At 37.4% G+C, this 17932-nt stretch overlaps 1 protein-coding gene across 4 annotated transcripts in view; it reads right to left on the bottom strand.

Annotated features, from left to right (window-relative positions):
- Positions 1 to 17932, bottom strand: part of PRKDC (protein kinase, DNA-activated, catalytic subunit) — a 159173-nt gene that overhangs the window by 123130 nt on the left and 18111 nt on the right. For 3 of the 4 annotated variants that reach the window (XM_012790025.2, XM_012790027.2, XM_076005322.1), the window contains 8 exons: positions 16514 to 16666; positions 14134 to 14249; positions 13636 to 13795; positions 12833 to 12919; positions 12270 to 12389; positions 11703 to 11862; positions 3531 to 3637; positions 751 to 841 (listed from right to left, as the gene is read on the bottom strand). In XM_012790025.2, the coding sequence (XP_012645479.2) occupies positions 751 to 841; positions 3531 to 3637; positions 11703 to 11862; positions 12270 to 12389; positions 12833 to 12919; positions 13636 to 13795; positions 14134 to 14249; positions 16514 to 16666 (994 nt within the window). Of the gene's footprint in view, positions 1 to 750; positions 842 to 3530; positions 3638 to 11702; positions 11863 to 12269; positions 12390 to 12832; positions 12920 to 13635; positions 13796 to 14133; positions 14250 to 16513; positions 16667 to 17932 lie in introns of those variants that run through there. The other variant, XM_012790028.2, reaches the window with a different exon arrangement.

Genomic DNA, 17932 nt, shown 5'->3' with positions numbered 1-17932 from the left:
ACACTCAAAATCTTTCTAATTATTGTACCTCTCATTAAACCAGAGTGCTTTTATAATTTTAAGAGAAGCACTCATTCACCTTCCTTTTTTTCTTTGCTTATAACATTAGAAATCACTAAAACACTATTTTATGAATTTAATCTAAAATAAAAACATTTTTAAGCAAGTCTAGCAGACTCAAATGTTTAATATCCAAACTCACTGAGAGTTACTTACGATATGTTGTGGAAAAATAGTAAATGAGCAATATTTTTATTAAAAATCTCCTGTTTCAAACACTTTTCAAATACAAGCTCTAACTTCTTAAATAACCAAAAGTCACTAGTATATTTAACATCAAATTTCAAAAGTAAAAATACAGATGAATTTTTACTAATAAAAAATAGTAATTCTCATAAAACCAATCTAAAAATATACAGATATTAAGAATATTAGATTTTAAAAAGATTAACTTAATGAGTGTTATCACTTCTCGGCCTTTTGGCTAAGATCAAGTGTAGAAATGAGTGTCAAATTAGGTTCTGTTTCAAAATGGAAAACATGAGTAATACATCAAGCTACAACATTTTTTCTGATGGTATACTGAATCATTCCAATTGCATGGATACAGTCCAAGCATTTCATTAGGCAAAATACTCTTTATAATCTTATTTGAAAATATATAAATCACATATGGGGTAAACTATCAGAATAGAAAATGAAAGTACAAATATATCTACAGCGATCAATTTATTTTAAAGTTAAGGTTACCTGTCACGAGATTTTTGTTTATTTGTCCTCCTAGAGATCCAAGCATTTGTACTACTCTAATTCTTATTTCTTCTAAGGATAGTGCTTCATTCTGCAAATTTGAACAATTGTATAAATGTAATTACAAATGGGTTAAAACTTAAAGAGAAGAGAAGGAAGAAAAACTGTACCACCCTCTCTACTGTGACTGTCTGCTAGTGGTTAATTATATCCTATACAGTAGTCTTAATTTTACTGCAAATTCAGGAAAGTCCCATCTCTTCCAAGTTTGTAGTTAGATGTCCATTTCCTAGGCCAGTGGTTCCAAACTTGTTGGCAGGACCTTTTATACTCTTAGGAAGTATCAAGAGGCCAGGCACAGTGGCACACACCTGTAATCCTAGCACTCTGGGAGGCTAAGATGGGAGAAACACTTGAGCTAAGGAGTTCAAGACCAGCCTGAGCAAGAGCCAGACCCCATCTCTACTAAAAGTGGAAAAAGTAGCCCGGCGTCGTGGCTTGTGCCTGTAGTTCCAGCCACTCGGGAGGCTGAGGCAGGAGGATCACTTCAGCCCAGGAATTTGAGGTTGCTGTGAGCTAGGCTGATACCATGGCACTCTAGCCTAGACAACAGAGGAAGGTTTTGTCTCAAAAAAAAAGAAAAAGAAAAAGAAATATCAAGGACCCCCAAAGAGCTTTTATTTATGTGAGTTACATTTATCAATATTAATCTTGTTAGAAATTAAAACTTAAAAATTACATAAAGTCATTAATTTATTTAAAAATACTTTACCATTACATGTTAACAAATGACATAATTTTATAAAAAGTAACTATATTTTCCAAACCAAAACCCTCAGACAAGTGGCCCTGTTTCTCATCAGTGCAGATCCTTTATAGCCTGGCTCACTGGTAGATAGGCATGGGGTTTGGGCCTCACACAGACGTGTAGTTGGAAGAGAGAAGAGCATTTAAATAGTCTTTTTAGATAACTGTGGCTATTCTTCCTTGATATCACACCAAAACTGAACCAGTGGCAGTTTCTTAAAGGTTAGTTACAATGTGAAATCTGAAATCTTATCAATGAACTTTATATACTCTACCATGTTAAAATCCACTTATCTTGCACTTTGAATGGATTTTTTACCCATGCATTTGGCAACATCATGTATTGCTCATCTGAAAATATTGGTTCAATGGATTATGCAGATCTTCCAAATGTTGACATTTTTCATTGTGTATGCAAAAGAATTACATTTGTGAATATTACCACCAATATCATCAGAAAAATCTTTTAAGTATTGAGAGCTATCAATTTTCCAAAATTTTAATTTTTGCTTAAGAGCCTGAATTTTATCATTCGCAATGGATGTTTTAGATGTTTTCCTTGAAGTGGCAGGCTCACTCTGTTCGTTTTAGAGAAAATGTCTGCCAAACCCAAGTATGAGCAACCAGTACGCCTGTCAGTCGTTATTTCAAGTAAACATGGTATCCATGAAAAAAGTGGCTACTTCAGCTCCCAGGTCAAAGCATCACAGCTCTAGACAGCGTCTTTCCTCTAGACAGCTGTCACTCTACACGATGCCTCCGCACACGGACTATGAAGAACACCTGTGCTCAGGGTCCAGCCAAGCTAAGGACCCACAGTGTTCCCATCATGACACTGTGATGAAAATGCCCTCAGGGTAAAGATAACTCTGGCCTTGCACCCTAAAGCCCCCCAGCCCACACTTAGAGCACCGTGAGCCCAGGGAATAGGCACTGGATATCCATCCATAAAGAAATTTTATTTGTAAAACTAGAGATATGCTCAAGCAATTTTATCCTGCTAAAGTTATGTGTGATGAAATAATAAGATAATTTCAGACAACCATTTCTAGTTTCATTCAATTCTCTCAATCAAAAGCTGACAAATTCAGTCCAAAAACTTTGCTGAAAAAAAAAAAAAAAAAAAAAAAAAAAACAAAAGCTGACAAAAACAAGGAGGTGGAAAGAATTTATCCTGAGTTTGTATTACCAGTTTTAGACAGTAAATGTTTTTCAAATTTTAATTTTTACTTCATACTCAAATAGGTGTTTTCCCTATTCTAACTTAATTTTCTTATTTACAGCATTTTTCCCTATTCAATCAGATGGCTCATCTCAAAAAAAATTGGTCTCAAGAAATCATCACCAAAAAAAATCTGACATGAGTTAAAATCAATAAAATGATATATTTAAGAAAGACCTAATCAGTAAACAAAGTCTTACATATCCATGATATCAGTGTTCTGATTTGCTTATTGAATATGAACCATTTTACCTTTTATTATCCACTAAATCTGCAATCCTCAACCCTGGGGCCCAGTACTAGTCTGTGGTCTGTTAAGAACCCGACTGTACATCACTGTCTAAGCTCCGTGCCCACCTCTCTGCACCACACCCCCACCCCACTGCCACGGAAAAACTGTCCCAAAGTTTCATCTGTATTTTACAGCCACTCCCCCATCGCTGGCATCATTTCCACCTGAGCTCCACCTTTCCCCTGCCCACACTGAAACTGGTCAACAGGGACAGCTGCATTAAATACATTTAAGGGAAGCTTACAAACAGGAAAAAAAGATTAAGACAATAAACCAAATAGTTAACACAGTTTATATTTTCATTGCTAAAAATATACTGAAATTATTTCTATATTGTACTCTTAATCTATATGCAAAAATAACTAACATTTTAAATGAAGATTTTTACTTTTCCCAAGTGTTAGAATCTGATCTTTGTGTGCATTATTTAAGTTAAAGAAAACACAAAGGATTTCTTACTGATGAGATGTTCTTTGTCCTTTTCAGATGCTTTAACACAATTTTATTAAATCCCTTCTGGGCAGCCCGAGAAAGTGCTGACACTTCACAGTTATTCTTGGTCTCATCTATCAATAATAAACAAAAAATCAATCTTAAATAGCATTCATCCATTATTTGATAGATATCAGGGAGAACACATTATACTGTCAAATAGAAACATTAAAATCCTAATTTTAAATATGATTTTAAAAATTAAGTTTCTAGAACACAAAATATTAATAGTGGTTGTCTTGTTCTTAAACATCATTGTCTGCCAAAGTAGGAGGGCTCCTCAGGGAAGGGTGTGAACCCTAGGCTTAGACACACTCGCACTTTGGAGGAGAGCCCGAGTCACCAGTGGTGCAGGAGCCAGCTCCCACACCTTATACACAAGCCACATCTAGGACAATCTGAGCATTAAAATCAATCATGATGGTAAAAGTAGACCCACTGAAAAAAAAAAGAATCCTCAAGTCCCTAATAATATAGATAAACAAAGAGAAAGGGAACATTATTTTTTATAGAATGCCAACTAGGATGGAAGAAATGATGGAGGTAGAAAAATCATCAGTTTGCAACTATCACAGTATTAACTGATTCAGGAGGAATTGTCACTGGATACTAAGAGTATTATAGTTAGTGAAAACTCAAAAACAAGAATATTTACAGTCTTAAAATAGCCCCCTATAAGTTACTTTTTTGGAAGCAATCATAAATTTATAGGAAATTTGGAAGTTTACTGCAAAGACTTTTTTCCTGAAGCACTGCAGGTGAGTCACCAACCTGACGCCCACACCCCAGCGCTTCAGTGTGTATTTCTCACAACAGGACGCTCTCCCATGTAACAGCCATGCAACAGCCATGCAACTGTCCACACGAGGACACTGAGACAGTCTGGACATTCATTCCTTTGGTTTAGAACTACACATTAAATTTCACTGACTAGGCCGGGCGCTGTGGCTCATGCCTGTAATCCTAGCTCTTGGGAGGCCGAGGCGGGTGGATTGCTCAAGGTCAGGAGTTCAAAACCAGCCTGAGCAAGAGCGAGACCCCGTCTCTACTATAAATAGAAAGAAATTAATTGGCCAACTAATATATATATAAAAAAAATTAGCCGGGCATGGTGGCGCATGCCTGTAGTCCCAGCTACTCGGGAGGCTGAGGCAGGAGGATCGCTTGAGCCCAGGAGTTTGAGGTTGCTGTGAGCTAGGCTGACGCCACGGCACTCACTCTAGCCTGGAAAACAAAGCGAGACTCTGTCTCAAAAAAAAAAAAAAAAAAATTTCACTGACTAGTCTCTTTAGCCTCATTTAGATAGAAGCCATTCCTTGGTACTTCCTTGAATTTCACAATTTGGACATTGAAAAAATTATATGCCAGTAATTTTAAACACTGTCCCTCCATTTGCGTTTGTCTGATGTTTTCTCATGATCAGATGCAGGTTATGGGAACCAGCTGTAACTCATACTACTTCCCGTATTAACTGCTGAATTAAAATCTGTGACATATGATCATTTTATATCTGAGTAGTCATAATTTTACAGCTATTAACATCAAGCAACTTTTCAACAGTCTGGAGATGCCCAGTGCAGACCAGGCAAGCTGTACTGCTGGAGGGCTGCTCAGCGTGTGTATCCCCACACGCCTTCTCCTGGCTCCAGAATGAGTCCTGACAGCAGTGTGACCTTCCCTCTGCTTCTCTCAGCAATTTTCCTTCCTATGATTTTGCGGTCCATTTGGTGACCTTCTACCAGCAGATGTTAGACTAAGGTCTACTCTCTGATGGGCCAGAGATGGTAAGTGAATCTGGTTTTTAGTCTTTTGTTCTTTTTGAGCTCAAATAATAATTTTGAGTACACTGGGAAAAACAGCTCTCTGATTGCCGGACTGCTCAGTGTTTGTGTCGCTCAGCTTTTGGCTCAAATTGCAGAAATAAAACTATAAGCTCTGTGTGTGTGTTTTGTGTCTGTAATTGAGAAAAGCCTGTACCTCTCATTTTTGTGTATAGTGTTCTCCTATATTTGCAGGGTATTGATAAATTAGATTATAAAGTCTCTTAAAGGAGCTCTCTTCTGATTTATACAAATATTTAAATGAATATTCCTAAAATTCTCTGAAAATAAAGAAATTCTACCTATAATGCTTTAACTATGCTACGCAAATCTTATAGAAAGTAACTCAGAACCAATTCAGGAATCCATATTCACATAATTAAGGCACATCTTTGGTAAGTAGACAAGTTTAATAATTTTAGTTTTATTGCTTCTTGGCTAAGATCAAGTAAAAATAAAAAACATGTCTTATCTATTTGTATTAAAGTACAATACAAACATACATTTTATTCTATAATACTTGGGTTTGTTTTTCCTATAGTCATTCAGGCTTACTAAGCAAATAAGCTAACATTACTTTTCATAACATTTTTTAAATTGTGAGATAACAAACATAACAAGTACTCTTTAGCCATTTTTAAGCCATTTTAATTGAATGGATTAATTACATTCACAATGTTGTATAACCATCTCCACCATCCACTTCCAGAACTTTCAACATTCCAGAGAGTCCTACACAACTTTTAAGATTATGAAAAATGTAGTAAGTTTATGTTCAACTAGACTGAATCATTATTTATTTGGACAAACTTCCTATTTCCCCATACATGTTTTGTAGCATGTCAGCTGAAAGATCATTTCTAAGATCTTTAGGTAATTTGAAACTTTGGACTAAGTTAGTTAATCAGTCACCTCGATAACTTCTAAGTAAAAAAAATACTGAAATATTGGTCACAAGGCATAATTTATAAGTTTATATGCTTTTGCTCCTTGTTTCTACAGGCGATCAGAGGCTGGAGCTCTGGGTCATGTCAATGAGTCTATGCTTGCTGTCCCCTGGAGGTGGCTGCAGAAGGTGACACCATGTGAGTTCCAAGAGTCTGATAAGCTGCTGGTGTGTAGCAGGCAGTTCCCAACTATCCACCCCAGTTTTCCTAATGAAACAGAAGTCAGTTTGGTAGTAAGTTGTATTAGTCTGTTCTGCACTGCTATAAAGAAATAGGGTGGGTAACTTGGAGGAGCCAAATATCCAAACCATATCACAAGTTACACAGGTAAGGAGCAGCTGCAGCTATACTAGAAACAGTAGTGCAGAACCACAATCATGTGTGTGCTTTTGAGTTTTACGAAAAGAGAGTAGCTCCTTGTAAAGCAGTAGTCTAAGGCTTTTTGGTGTCTGGACCTCTTTCCACAATTGGGACTTACCCCACGGATCTTTGCTTTATGGGTCAGAACTAGTATTAACAGTAGTTTCCATACTGGAAGGAGAAACAATGCTTTTAAAGACTTAATGATTTATTTGGAACTGTTAATATGAATAATATCTCAGTATTCCCATGAAAATAGTTTTGATCTCACATACTGCCTGAGAGAACTGCAGTTTTAAAGTTGGTTCAGGGGGAGGAGGGGACGGGTATATACGTACATGAGTGAGATGTGCACCCTCTGGGGGATGGTCACGCTTGAAGCTCTGACTCGAGGGGGAAGGGGGGATGGGCAAGATACATAACCTTAACATTTGTATCCCTATAACATGCTGGAAAAAATAAATAAATAAATAAATAGATAAATAAATAAATAAATAAATAAATAAATAAATAAAAATAGATTTTATACTGGAAATAAATAAATAAATAAAGTTGGTTCAGTTTGCTCCAGAATGTGAAAGGATATAATAAAAGGACCAAGCTTAGAAAGTGAATACCTGAGCCTGAAAAGCAGCTATGAAATGAGCTAAGTTTTCAGCAAAGCCAATCTTGAAAGGTTTGTTTCTTCAGTTTACTGATCAAGGCCTACACTATGAAAAGTCACTCTTTACTTTCCATGTAATATGCCAAGATAGCAAAGATTCAGGGTCTTACTAGAAGAATTTCTGAGCTTTATTGTTGCCTTCATAGTCTGAGAAAGCAGATGCAGGCTGTGTGTCTTTGGTAGGAGAGGTGCAGAGTGGTGCTGCATTCTGCTCAGCAAGCCATGTCAGGAGGCATGCGGCCCACAGGTCCCAATGCTGGCCAAGCCATCTCCACTGTAAAGTCACTATTTTCACCCTTGTGATTAATATGTGTTGTGGGTGAGGTACTTTAAAACCATATATGGCAGGCAGAATTTTGTTGTTGTTGTTGAGTCTTGCTCTGCTGTCCAGGCTAGAGTGTTGTGGCATCCGTCTAGCCTACAGCAACCTCAAACTCCTGGGCTCAAACGGGATCCTCATGCCTCAGCCTCCCAAGTAGCTAGGACTACAGGCATGCACTACCATGCCCAGCTAATTTTTTCTATTTTTAGTAGAGACGGGGTCTTGCTCTTGCTCAGGATTATCTCGAACTCCAGAGCCCAAGCGATCCTCCAGCCTCAGCCTCCCAGAGTGCTAAGATTACAGGTGTTGAGCTATTGCACCCAGCTGGCAGGCAGAATTTTATAACTGCATGTTAATGACAAAGGGAGATTATCCAGATGGGCCTAATCTAATCACACAAGCCCCTTTCAAAGCAGTTTTCTGTGTCTGGTAGAAGTCAAAGAGACAGGATTCAAAGTTCTGTGGCTGGCTGTGAAAGTTCAGAGGCGACATGCAAGGATCCAGAGGGGCCTCTAGGAGCTGAGCATCACCCCCAGCCAACAGTCAGCAAGGAAACAGGAACCTCAGGCCTCCAACTCTGTGGAACTGAATCCTGCCAACAACCCGAATGAGCCTGGAGATAGATTCTTACCAGAGTTTCCAGCTAATAAGAGCTTGGCCTGGCCAACATGCCCGTTTCAGCCTTAGGAGACCCTGAGAAGGGCACCCAACAGACCCACCTGGACTTCTGACCAACAGAACTATAAAATAATAAACGGATGCTATTTTAGGCTGAATTTTTGGTAACTTATTAAACAGCAATAGAAAACATTAAGAAACTTTCAAATTACTCATTTTATCAATACTTATTTATATCCATACATGCTCACTGCTTCCTATTTAATGGACTACAATCTGTTTCTAGAATTATTTATTTTGATGCTCAAATTATCCCCAACATTGCCTGTGACATTTCCCCCACTATTCTTTAAGTAATTCCTTGTTTTGAGGGTGCTCCCCAAAACACAACATTCTAGATTTATGGTATATATTTCCAGTCTCAGGCTTGAACCAAGAAGTCCAGGTTCCTTTTAATGGAAAATGACATTTGGAAGCCACAACCTGGGCACCAGGTTTGCTCATTAGTATTAAGGTACCACACTCCCAGGAAGGCCTTTAGGGGACAGAACTAGAATATAGACACATGTGTTACACAAAAGCACAGTCTCGTGTCTATTTCTATGCTTATTTATAGGCATCCATATAAGTATGCATATACGTAATGAGGGGGCAGAGAGAGGGAAGACAGTGAGTTCACACTGACACATCCACTTCCATTCCAACTTCATAGGCTTCATTCCAGTTCTTTCTGGACTTGTAGCTCCCTCTGATAATGAGAAACCCAGCTTTCATTATCCTCAGTGTATTTATTTATTTGTGCAATCCCCAATATGCAGCCGAAAGACTACTCTATCGCCCTCTTCATCCTGCCTGGGCCCCCACCCAACATGGCTGTCCCAACACATGGGTGTTCTACCCTGCTTTGGCTCTGACCCACCAGGTTGCCCCTTGGGGGACGCACTCTTCACAATCCTTGAGAGCACCATGGCCCTCCCCTTTCCAGAGCCCACCTTCCTCTGCACCACCTAACGCCTCAGGACTGATCACTTCAGGTAGAGAGGGACAGGGCCTGAAATTACTAATTCACAGAGAGGGGAAAAAAATAACCTTATAATTACAAGAAGATAGTGCAGATACATGCTGACATACATGGTCAGAATGGGCATGACTGGCAACAGAACCACCTGCCATGAAGTGCCCTGAAGAGCACCCAGCATCAGTCTGAGCGTTTCTGCCAAAACGGCATAATCAGAATCTCATCATGAAGAAACATCACTGGAACCCACACTGAAGGACATTCTACAAAATAACTGGCCTGTAACCTTCACAAATATGAAGGTCATGAGAACTAAGAAAGACTGAAGAACTATCCCACATTAGAGGAGGCTGAAGAGTATGACAACTAAATGTAAAGCATGATCCTAGATTGGATTCTGGACCTGGAAAAACATAGCTAAAAAAGAAATCAATGGGACAACTGAAAAATCTGCATATGTACTGTAGACGATAAGAGAATGTGTCCATATTATTTTTCCTGATTTTGATAATGACACTGTGGTTATGTAAAACAATGTCCCCACTCTTATTAAATACACAATGAAGTATGCAAGTGTAAGTCTCATGACGCCTGCAGCTTATTCACAACGGGTTGGGAAAAAATGCCATGCATAAATATATATACACACACATATAATCACACAATATATAGAAAGTACATGCAATAACAACATAAATGATACAAAATCTTAATAACTGGTGAATCTGGGTAGAGTACATAGGAGTTCTTCTTACTGTTAATGCAACTGTTCTAGAAGTTTCATGTATTAAAAAGTTACTAAAAACTGTAGTCTTTAAAATGATAAATTTCATTTATCATCTAATTTTTCTTACTTTCTGTTTTTCCCTACTGTCAAATGACCTAGAGTATACATATTTATCAACATGCAAATCCTTTGCTTAAAACACAGTAATCTCTTTTATTAATTTAAAACAAACATAAATCTTTTCAATTAATTAACAGAATTAATTCAAAAAGGGAAATAAAAGTGCTACAAAGATATTTACTATCAGAGATATATTCCTTTTTTTTTTTTCTTTGAGACAGGATCTTACTGTGTTGCCCTGGCTAGAGTGGCGTGGTGTCAGCCTAGCTCACAGCAACCTCAAACTCATGGGCTCAATCAATCCTTCTGCCTCAGCTTCCCGAGCAGCTGGGACCACAGGCATGTGCCACCTTGCTCGGCTAATTTTTTCTATATATTTTTAGTTGTTTGGCTAATTTCTTTCTATTTTTAGTAGAGATGGGTCTCCCTCTTGCTCAGACTGGTCTCGAACTCCTGACCTCGAGTGATCCTCCTGCCTCAGCCTCCCAGAGTGCTAGGATCACAGGCGTGAGCCACTGCGCTCAGCCTATTCTTTTTTTTTAAGTGATATATTTTTGGGGAACTACACAAATAGCAATACTCCTTACATAATGTGAATTTCAAAAGCCTAAGCTATAAAGGTTAACTAGTTTATAGTTTTTATCTCTAAAACATACTTGTTATTACCAAGATTTATATAAAAATCTTCCAAAATGTTGACTCTTTCTTCATGAACTCTCCATATGTATTAAGGATGTAACAAAACCCAGACACAGTGAATGAAATCTGTCACACAACTTTCACCAATGTTTCCAAGCCAACAAAATTTAAGTTTAACAATAAAATAATGACTTAGGGTAAAAGTTCACAAATTTAATACTTGATATCTACTTTGAAGAAAGTAAAGTTTAAATTCTCACAAATATTTCAGTCTTTCCCCCACCTGAAACTTTCTTTTTGCTTACATCTGATGACAACACCCCTTTTCATCCTAGTTTAAGTAAGTCTGTCCCTCTCACTATAAATACTGTTTTTTCTTGAATAGTAATATTTTTGTCTGGCCAGATGGTTTTTCCCTTGGATCTTTTCCCAAACCCGTTTCTTCTATGACTTTCTTTTCAATTCTTCTTAACTAGCTACCATCAGAGCTTCATCAGTTACATTTTAAAAACCAAAAAGAATCAAGTGAAATTAAGTCAGAACCTAAAATGACTATGGAATTTTCTGATAGTTTTAATTACTGATTGATTTATTCAACAAACATGTTTTACAAGGCAGTCTATTAGGAGCCATTAGGGGTTCAAGATATTTACAACAGAGTCCTGTCCTAGAAAATTTTATAAATCCTAGAATATAAGTGAGTAAATCAAAAATAGTTCTAATACATTGATTATATTTCCTATCAGCTCGATTATATTGAGATGAATTAGAGAGATTACAAAAATACCAAACATATTTGGAGCATGCTGAGTTCAAATTTCAGAAGTTAAAAAATACAGTCCTACTATAGTTATCACATTGCCAAGTTAATTATGATATACAACCCAATTCTTCTAAGCCTTACCTGAAAAGGCTGAAGTCTTCAGATATCCATCAAGACAAGGGAGAATGTCTTTATAATAAGGCTGAATTACACGTTTGTGGATGTAAACTGTCCACTCTTCCAGAGCGTTCAGGCCTACTTCCGCCAGCGGGGCATAGCTTAGGCCCAGTTTGAAGGCCATCTACATGTTAATACAAACAACGTAAACTGAAATGCAGGCAATCATAAGATTTAAAGAAAACCACAGCAATTAACAGTGGTTTCTAACTACTATGCCTTTCTATTGCTGGAACACCAGACACTGCTGGAGGGAAGAGGGTCCAGGTGATTATAAGGAAAACAAGCAGCACCAGTCTACATAGCTTGTGGTATTTTGCAGACTCTCAACATACACAAGGTTTAATTCTCATCAGCCTCCAAGAAAAGCTCCGAGACACCAAGTCAAATGTCTCAAGTCCCAGAACTAGCAAGTGGCAGTAGCAAAACTTGAGCCAGGTGTGCCTGCCAGGCAAGACCTTGGAATCCCCACATTCTCTAGGAAACACAAGACTGACCAGGAGACAGCTCTGCTTGAGACGACACACCTACCTGCAATGCAGGAACATAGGCTCTAACATCAAGTGCAATGATGTCATGTGGCAGGGACAGAACAAAGGTCAAACAGGAGGCCAAAAGCTCATCTTTGTACTGCTTCATTTTAACTGCTACCTTCACAAGAAAGAAGAAGAAAACAAGGCTGTGTACCTGAACAGAGCCTACAATTTGAGAATCAATTAAAAATTATTTGCCCAATTTTCAAATACAAAAAGTGGGCATGTAGCCTTATTTGACATGATTGCATTCACTTACAAATTAAGCACTGACCTCTAGAAAAAGTTAATTTGCTGAAGTACTTTATTCCCACTATATAGAAAAACCAAAGAATTTATTTAATTTTGAGTTGTCATCACTCAATTGAATTATTTTAAGAAAATTCAAGGGACTTTTGAAGCACAATAATTTCCTATTAGTTTTTTTAAGACTTCATTCCCAATCTAGATTTAGCAAACTAATTTCCAAATAATTAAATCATTTATGATCACAATTTTTTTCAATAACATTCATTTAAAAAGAGTCCATGATAACACTAAGATAAATCATTTAAAAATTACCTCTTTACCAAATTTTGCAAATAAAGCAAAGCAAGCAAATTTTTCTGGGTCCTCAGGAGAATGTTTCAAACTCTTTGGACTAACTCCCTGTCAAATAAAATAGCAAATTAATACACTGAGCAAGAGTCACATGATTCTGTAACCTAATCCACCAGTTCCCAGCCCATTTTCGAAGGGAGCAATCTGTTTCACTTTACAGATATATAGAGCAGAGGGAAAGGAGAATTGGCTTAAAGGACATTCCAAAGCAGAGGCCAGTCAGAACAGAGAGAGAAGAAGGAAAGTAGACAACTGGTCAAAAGCCATGGGCATGGCTAAGTCCACTTCCCCCTTCCTGTCTCACCCTCTAATTACCCAAGTGGGCTCCTCACATGACTGACTGGTGCCACCAGGGTGCTAACCCAGTTGTTCTCAAACCTCACTGGGCACCAGGATCACCTGCAGCTTACCCACAGATGGTTGAGTCCTGCCCCCAGGATTTGTGATAAGATTAAGTCTGAAGAAGGCCAGAGCCTTCCCAAGTAATGCTCAATGCTGCTGGTCCCAGGACCACACTTTGAGAAGCCCTGCTAATCTTACACAATTAGCCAGGTGCTAGAAAATCAGAGTGGAAAATGCCACTAACATTTTTAAAAGTGTCATCGAACTGCCACTTACGTATCAATTTTTAAAAACACGTAAAATAAAACTAGTAGACTTTAAAACTGCATGTCATAATCATGTATTTTATAATGCTTTTTTATATGCTCATGCAACCTAACAAAATATAGGAATATTCAATGTCCTCAAAAAAAAAAACTCACCTCAAAATATTTTATTTTCTTGGCATTTCTCACTGCAATAGAAAGCAATTTGTAGAAACCACTGATGAGGGGCAACCGTACAGACTGCAGAACTAATTCATATGCAAATGAGTACACCCATGGTTCAAAAAATCCTACTTGTTTCTCAGGCAGAATCTCTCTGCAAAAACAAATTAAAGCTTAAGGTAGAAATCCTTATCATACTAATGTTTATTCAGCTTTATAATTATAAGGGACAAACAATTATGAACTACAATTCCATTTATATAAAATTTTTAGGTGGATCTATATTCCATTTTTCTCTACCTGAAGATCTTTTAAACATTAAAAAAAGAACTCTATACTGGTAGATTTAGAAATATTTTAAAGGCCTACATAAATGATTTTATCTTTTACTATTAATATTTCATTGCTTATATCTGTATAAGGGTATTTCCTATATTATGGCCAATAACTAATAATTTTTTACTCTTAAATAATTAGAATTTTACAAAATACCTGCAAAATTCCACCAGGTTAATGAAAGCTGAAAAATCTTTAGGTTTAGCAGGATGCAAGTTTGCAGCTGGATCTGAAGTTGGGATCACTAAAACACCAGTAGCTTCATCTCCATCCTTAAAAATTAATTATACCAAACAAACATTGTACTATTCAATCATGAATCATTCAAGAAATAACTTTCCAACTGATTTCATGGTCAAGACCTGATGCTGTGATGAAACACACAAAATGAGAAAGAGAGATGGGTCCTCAAGGGCTCACAGTTTGATAAAAAGGATGGGACTTATAGGAAGGGATGAAAGATTGGGGAAAATACAAAACTACCAGGGGTAGCAATTCTTGAAGGAGCTGGCAATAATGCCATGACAAAGGTAGAATTTCAAAAGGTGACTTGGTGATTTCAAGCTGAGAAACAAAGGAATAATTAACAGCAATAAGACAAATGAAAAAAGTATGATTTGGAGGGAAGTATATGAAATTCAGTTTTTTGTTTCATTTTGTTTTTAATTTTAAAGACAGGTCTTGCTCTGTCACCTAGGCTTGAGTTCAGTGGCATGATCATGGCTCACTATGATCATGGCTCACTATGATCATGGCTCACATGATCATGGCTCCTATTCCAGGAGCCCTGGAACTCCTAGGCTCAAGTAATCCCTCCGCTTCAGTCCCCCAAGTAGCTGGGACTACAGGTAAAAGCCACCACACTCGACTAATTTTTCTATTTTTTGTAGAGACAAGGTCTCACTATGTTGCCCAGACTGGTCTCAAACTCCCAGCCTCAAATGATTGATCCTCCTGCCTCCCAAAATGCTACAACTATAGGTGTAAGCCAATGCACCCAGCCTGAAGTTCAATCTTAAACATATTAAGTTTGTTCACCAAATATGTGTTATCAAATACAATCATGTATTCAAATTCAAATGTTAAACAAGTGGTTGAAAATACACAGTAGGAACTAATAAAGGAGGACAAGGCTGGAGACCAGGTGTATTTGGTTAGTGATAACAGAGGCATAGCTGACCTACTGGAAGGAAGCAAGAAGGGCAGGGAACAGAGGAGAAAGGGAAGCCACTCAAGACAGCAAGGATGGCCGGGTGCGGTGGCTCACGCCTGTAATCCTAGCACTCTGGGAGGCCGAGGCGGGCGGATTGCTCGAGGTCAGGAGTTCAAAAGAGCCTGAGCAAGAGTGAGACCCCATCTCTACTATAAATAGAAAGAAATTAATTGGCCAACTAATATATATAGAAAAAAAATTAGCTGGGCATGGTGGCGCATGCCTGTAGTCCCAGCTACTCGGGAGGCTGAGGCAGGAGGATTGCTTGAGCCCAGGAGTTTGAGGTTGCTGTGAGCTAGGCTGATGCTACGACACTCACTCTAGACTGTGCAATAAAGTGAGACTCTGTCTCAAAAAAAAAAAAAAAAAAAGACAGCAAGGACGATAGACACGTTTTCTAAAATGCAGGTCTATTGACTGACATAGTTATAGGAAGTTTCACCAAGTACCTTTTGGTAAGTTTTTTTTTTTTAATGAAATTATTTTCACAAAGCACAGAAAGCAATAAAACACATACTGGTTCCTATCACCCAGCATAAAAAAACAGAACTTTACAAATGCAGTAAAGCAAGCATGGCCATAGCCTTATCCTGTTTCCTTTCTTTATCCTCTGCACATCCTCCCCATCATCTCATCTAACTTCACAGGATTGTAGTAGAAGTACATACACACAAATTCTAACGAGCACAATCTATTCTGAAAAAACCACCATGCTCGAAAGCAAGCTAGACGTTTTCCAGTGGAACTCAGGGTTTTCCCACGAGCCTCGATACCATGGCATCTGGTTCCTATAAACTCCTCAGACAATAAATAGCAGGACAGTTCCTAGCTGGCAACTTTAAACCATGACTTACCTTTTTACCCAGGCTAGGAAAACTGTGTACAGAAAAAAGAGGGCACTTTCTTCTTTCTCTGCCTATTATCTATATTCTACTACCTTGAAAATACATTTGACACTTTATACATCAATTTGGAATTTCCTTAACTCTAAACAAGAACCCCAACCTTCCCTGTAATACTGCAAAAAGGCACCTATATGCAAAATAAGATGTTTATCACTCTTCACTATTGCTAACGAATGAATAAACAAGCCTTTTTCAAAAAAATTGCTTTAACATATTAAACATATAAATTACTTTTAGAACAATCCAGTGATAACATTTTGTATATATTAGGCCACAACCAATAGAAAAGTATCAATGGCACATAATTCTGAAGAAACCAACTTTCTTCAGTCCCCTTCAAATGTGCTGTTATCCGTTATTTACATGCAAACAGAATTCGTATAAAAATGATGCAAAATTATTGACAAAAACTTCTAACCTCTTGTTCCCCAACCATCTGTGTTTCTAGTGTAAGATCCAATTTCTCAACAATCTTCAAAACAGATTTTACAAATTCATTATATAGTAAACGGTTCAGTCTTTGAAGGGAGGAATTCACAAAGAAAAATGCTTCATCTGCTATGATAGAATCCTTTAAATAAAGAAAAATAATAAATTTCAAAATCCTGTGCAAAAAAGTATTAGTGTATTTTATCAGCATTAATATATATAGATATATCTATAGACATAGATGTATATTTATATATTATGGAAACAGTGATGTATAAACTGTAGCAGACTTACCTGGAAGTTTTCAAGCTACAAAATTTAGATACCTTCCTAATTTATGACAACATCATTTGATACCTTATCCATACATACATATAGATTTTTTTTTTTTTTTTTTTAGACAGAGTCTCACTTTGTTGTCCAGGCTAGAGTGAGTGCCGTGGCGTCAGCCTAGCTCACAGCAACCTCAAACTCCTGGGCTCAAGCGATCCTCCTGCCTCAGCCTCCCGAGTAGCTGGGACTACAGGCATGCGCCACCATGCCCGGCTAATTTTCTATATATATATCAGTTGACCAATTAATTTCTTTCTATTTATAGTAGAGACGGGGTCTCGCTCTTGCTCAGGCTGGTTTTGAACTCCTGACCTTGAGCAATCCGCCCGCCTCGGCCTCCCAAGAGCTAGGATTACAGGCGTGAGCCACAGCGCCCGGCCCATACATATAGATTTTAAAAATTATATAAATATAAATATATATATATATATATACACACATATATATCCATCTTCAATATGGATTTAAAAGTCCATTTCTTTAAAATGGACTCTACCATTTCTTTAAAAGTGAACCTATTTTACCATTCCAAAATTCCAGGCCAATTACTCTGCCTATACTCAGTCAAATATTTTACAGGACTTAACCTCAAAATATAGGAATATCTAACATCACACATAAAAAAGATAGATTTGGGTAAAATTACTATCAACTGCTACACTATTTTATGTCAGTAAGGAAAAAAACTAAAAAACACCTAAGATTTCTCATAGGACAGGAAACATTTATTAACAAAAATAGCTTGTCCTAGGCTATTAATGTTCAGTCAAGGTATATATTAAAATACTAGCCACAACCTGGGTTAAAGTAGACACTAAAGAAACATCTGCTAGAACATATTAGATAGAAGTTGTTATTCCAATCAGAAGTGATGTAAATAATAGCTATGCACGAATCCTCTTCATACCTACTAAACCTGTTGGATTTATCTTCATCTTTATATATAAAAGAGAATACAGGAGTGGTGGATGAGGGGAAAAAAATAAGAAAAAGAGAATAGCTCTTTTATGGGGATAATACTATTAATATTAATATTTTTTGTTACCTAAAAGGCTGGACTTACTAGAAAGAACAA

The sequence above is a fragment of the Microcebus murinus genome, chromosome 7 (assembly GCF_040939455.1).
Source record: "Microcebus murinus isolate Inina chromosome 7, M.murinus_Inina_mat1.0, whole genome shotgun sequence".
NCBI lineage: Eukaryota > Metazoa > Chordata > Mammalia > Primates > Cheirogaleidae > Microcebus > Microcebus murinus.
Note: the sequence above shows the minus strand (reverse complement) of the source record. Positions and strands in the feature narration are given on the sequence as shown.